The 1,687-nt window shown below is 44.6% G+C and overlaps 1 protein-coding gene across 1 annotated transcript in view; it reads left to right on the forward strand.

The window, feature by feature from the left end:
• Positions 1 to 1,687, forward strand: part of Cth (cystathionine gamma-lyase) — a 37,959-nt gene that overhangs the window by 30,242 nt on the left and 6,030 nt on the right. Inside the window, exon 9 of the mRNA XM_023718279.1 lies at positions 287 to 339. Coding sequence (XP_023574047.1) covers positions 287 to 339 — 53 coding nt within the window. The remainder of the gene's footprint in view (positions 1 to 286; positions 340 to 1,687) is intronic.

A 1,687-nucleotide genomic window follows, 5' to 3' on the forward strand; every position in this document is an offset into this window, starting at 1 on the left:
TGAATACTATTTAAGTAAGCACAGAGCCAATTGGGATGGTGTAGGAAATTTACTTCGGAGAAACACATTTGCTGTTTTAAAAGTTTAAACATAATTTGTTTTGTTGGTGAAGTATTTGCTTATAGATTTTATTCTCATTTCCCCCTTAGTTTCTTGCCCAATATTTACTTTATTCATAATCCCTGCTGTTTTCCCTGCTCGGACCATTTCAATAAAAACATTTGCTCATGAATTGTAGGATTTGTATTTGCCTAGAAGGTCTAAGTGCAGATTTTCTGTGTTGCAGATATTTGCTCTCGCTGAGAGTTTAGGAGGATACGAAAGTCTTGCCGAGCTTCCGTAAGTATATTTCTATTTTTCTCAGTACTTGAAACCGAGAGTTGGCCTTGAGGCTTGTGTGGAAATGGAGAGTGAAAAACCTATGGAAACCCCCAGGTATTTGGCAGGGAGCCTGAGGTGGCCCTGATTGACCAGTGCGCACCATAACCAAGCCAGATGAGAGCTTGAATGAACCCGGGTGATCCTTAGGGAGCTGTGTTCTCCCAAAGGTCACTTTCCTTCCTGATTCCAGCAGGAATGACATGCTGGGACCTCAGACTTCTGACCTCAGGCACCCAGGCGGCCTTGGAAGGGACCTGGAGATTGCTCTGGCTAGCCTGTTACTGAGGCTCTGGGATAACAGAGACTGTGTCCCATGGAACTGCTTCACACCCCCAGTGTCATAGAAGAGCCCTGCGAGGTCCTGGGTCTCACTCTGCGAGGTCCTGTGTCTCACCATGCTGTCTGCTAGATGTCCCCACTCCCCTGGTCCCCAGGCCTTCGCTGCCTGGCCCAGCCAGTCAGCCTGGTGTTTTATCACTATGCCATGCTTTCGAATGGAACATAAGGACAGGGAGCTGCCCAGGTTTCTCAGCCCAGCAGCTTATTTTATGGGCGAGGAAACCAAAAGCCTGAAAGCTCAAATGTGCCGGACTTGGCTCATGACTTGACTTTGGCTTCTTTGATTAGGTTTATTGGTGCAGTTTAGTACACACAGGGATGCCATGCACCACAGGGAGTTTGCGTCTGCATCGGGTACATCTTGGTTCTTCTCTTTTTCTTGTTCCCTCCCCTCCCTTCAGCCCCTCTTACCCTCCTTATCTGCAAAAGCTTTTTTTTTTTTTTTTCATTTTTCCTTTTCTCTTTTTCCTTTCCTCCTACCCCTCTCCCAGGTCCCCTCTCATTTGGATATTTTCTTCCTATTTCTTAATGTCAATTATCCATTTTTGTCCTCACAATCTCAGTTTCTCATACCTGAGAGACTATGTGGTATTTACACATGTGTGTCTGATTTATTTCACTTAACAGTGTGATACCAAGATGCATCCGTTGACTTAGAAATTTCTCAAGCTTCTCCTTCCTTAGGCTGAGCAGCACTCCATTGTGTGGAAGAGCCACAGTTTCCTTTTCCATTCATCAGTTAATGGTCATTTGCTTTTTCTAAGATTTAGCTATGACAAACTGTGCTGTTATAAACATGGGTGAGACAATATTGCTGTGGTGTGCTACTTTTAATTCTTCCAGGAAGATATCCAGAGGGGGAATAGCTGGGTTTAATGAAACTCTCGTCCTAGTTCCTTTTCTTTCTGTATTTACTACAAGGGTACACAGTGTCTAGAGGGTCTCACTATGTAGCTCCAACTTGTAG

This window comes from Octodon degus, unplaced genomic scaffold (assembly GCF_000260255.1).
Source record: "Octodon degus isolate 3935 unplaced genomic scaffold, OctDeg1.0 scaffold00057, whole genome shotgun sequence".
Lineage (NCBI taxonomy): Eukaryota > Metazoa > Chordata > Mammalia > Rodentia > Octodontidae > Octodon > Octodon degus.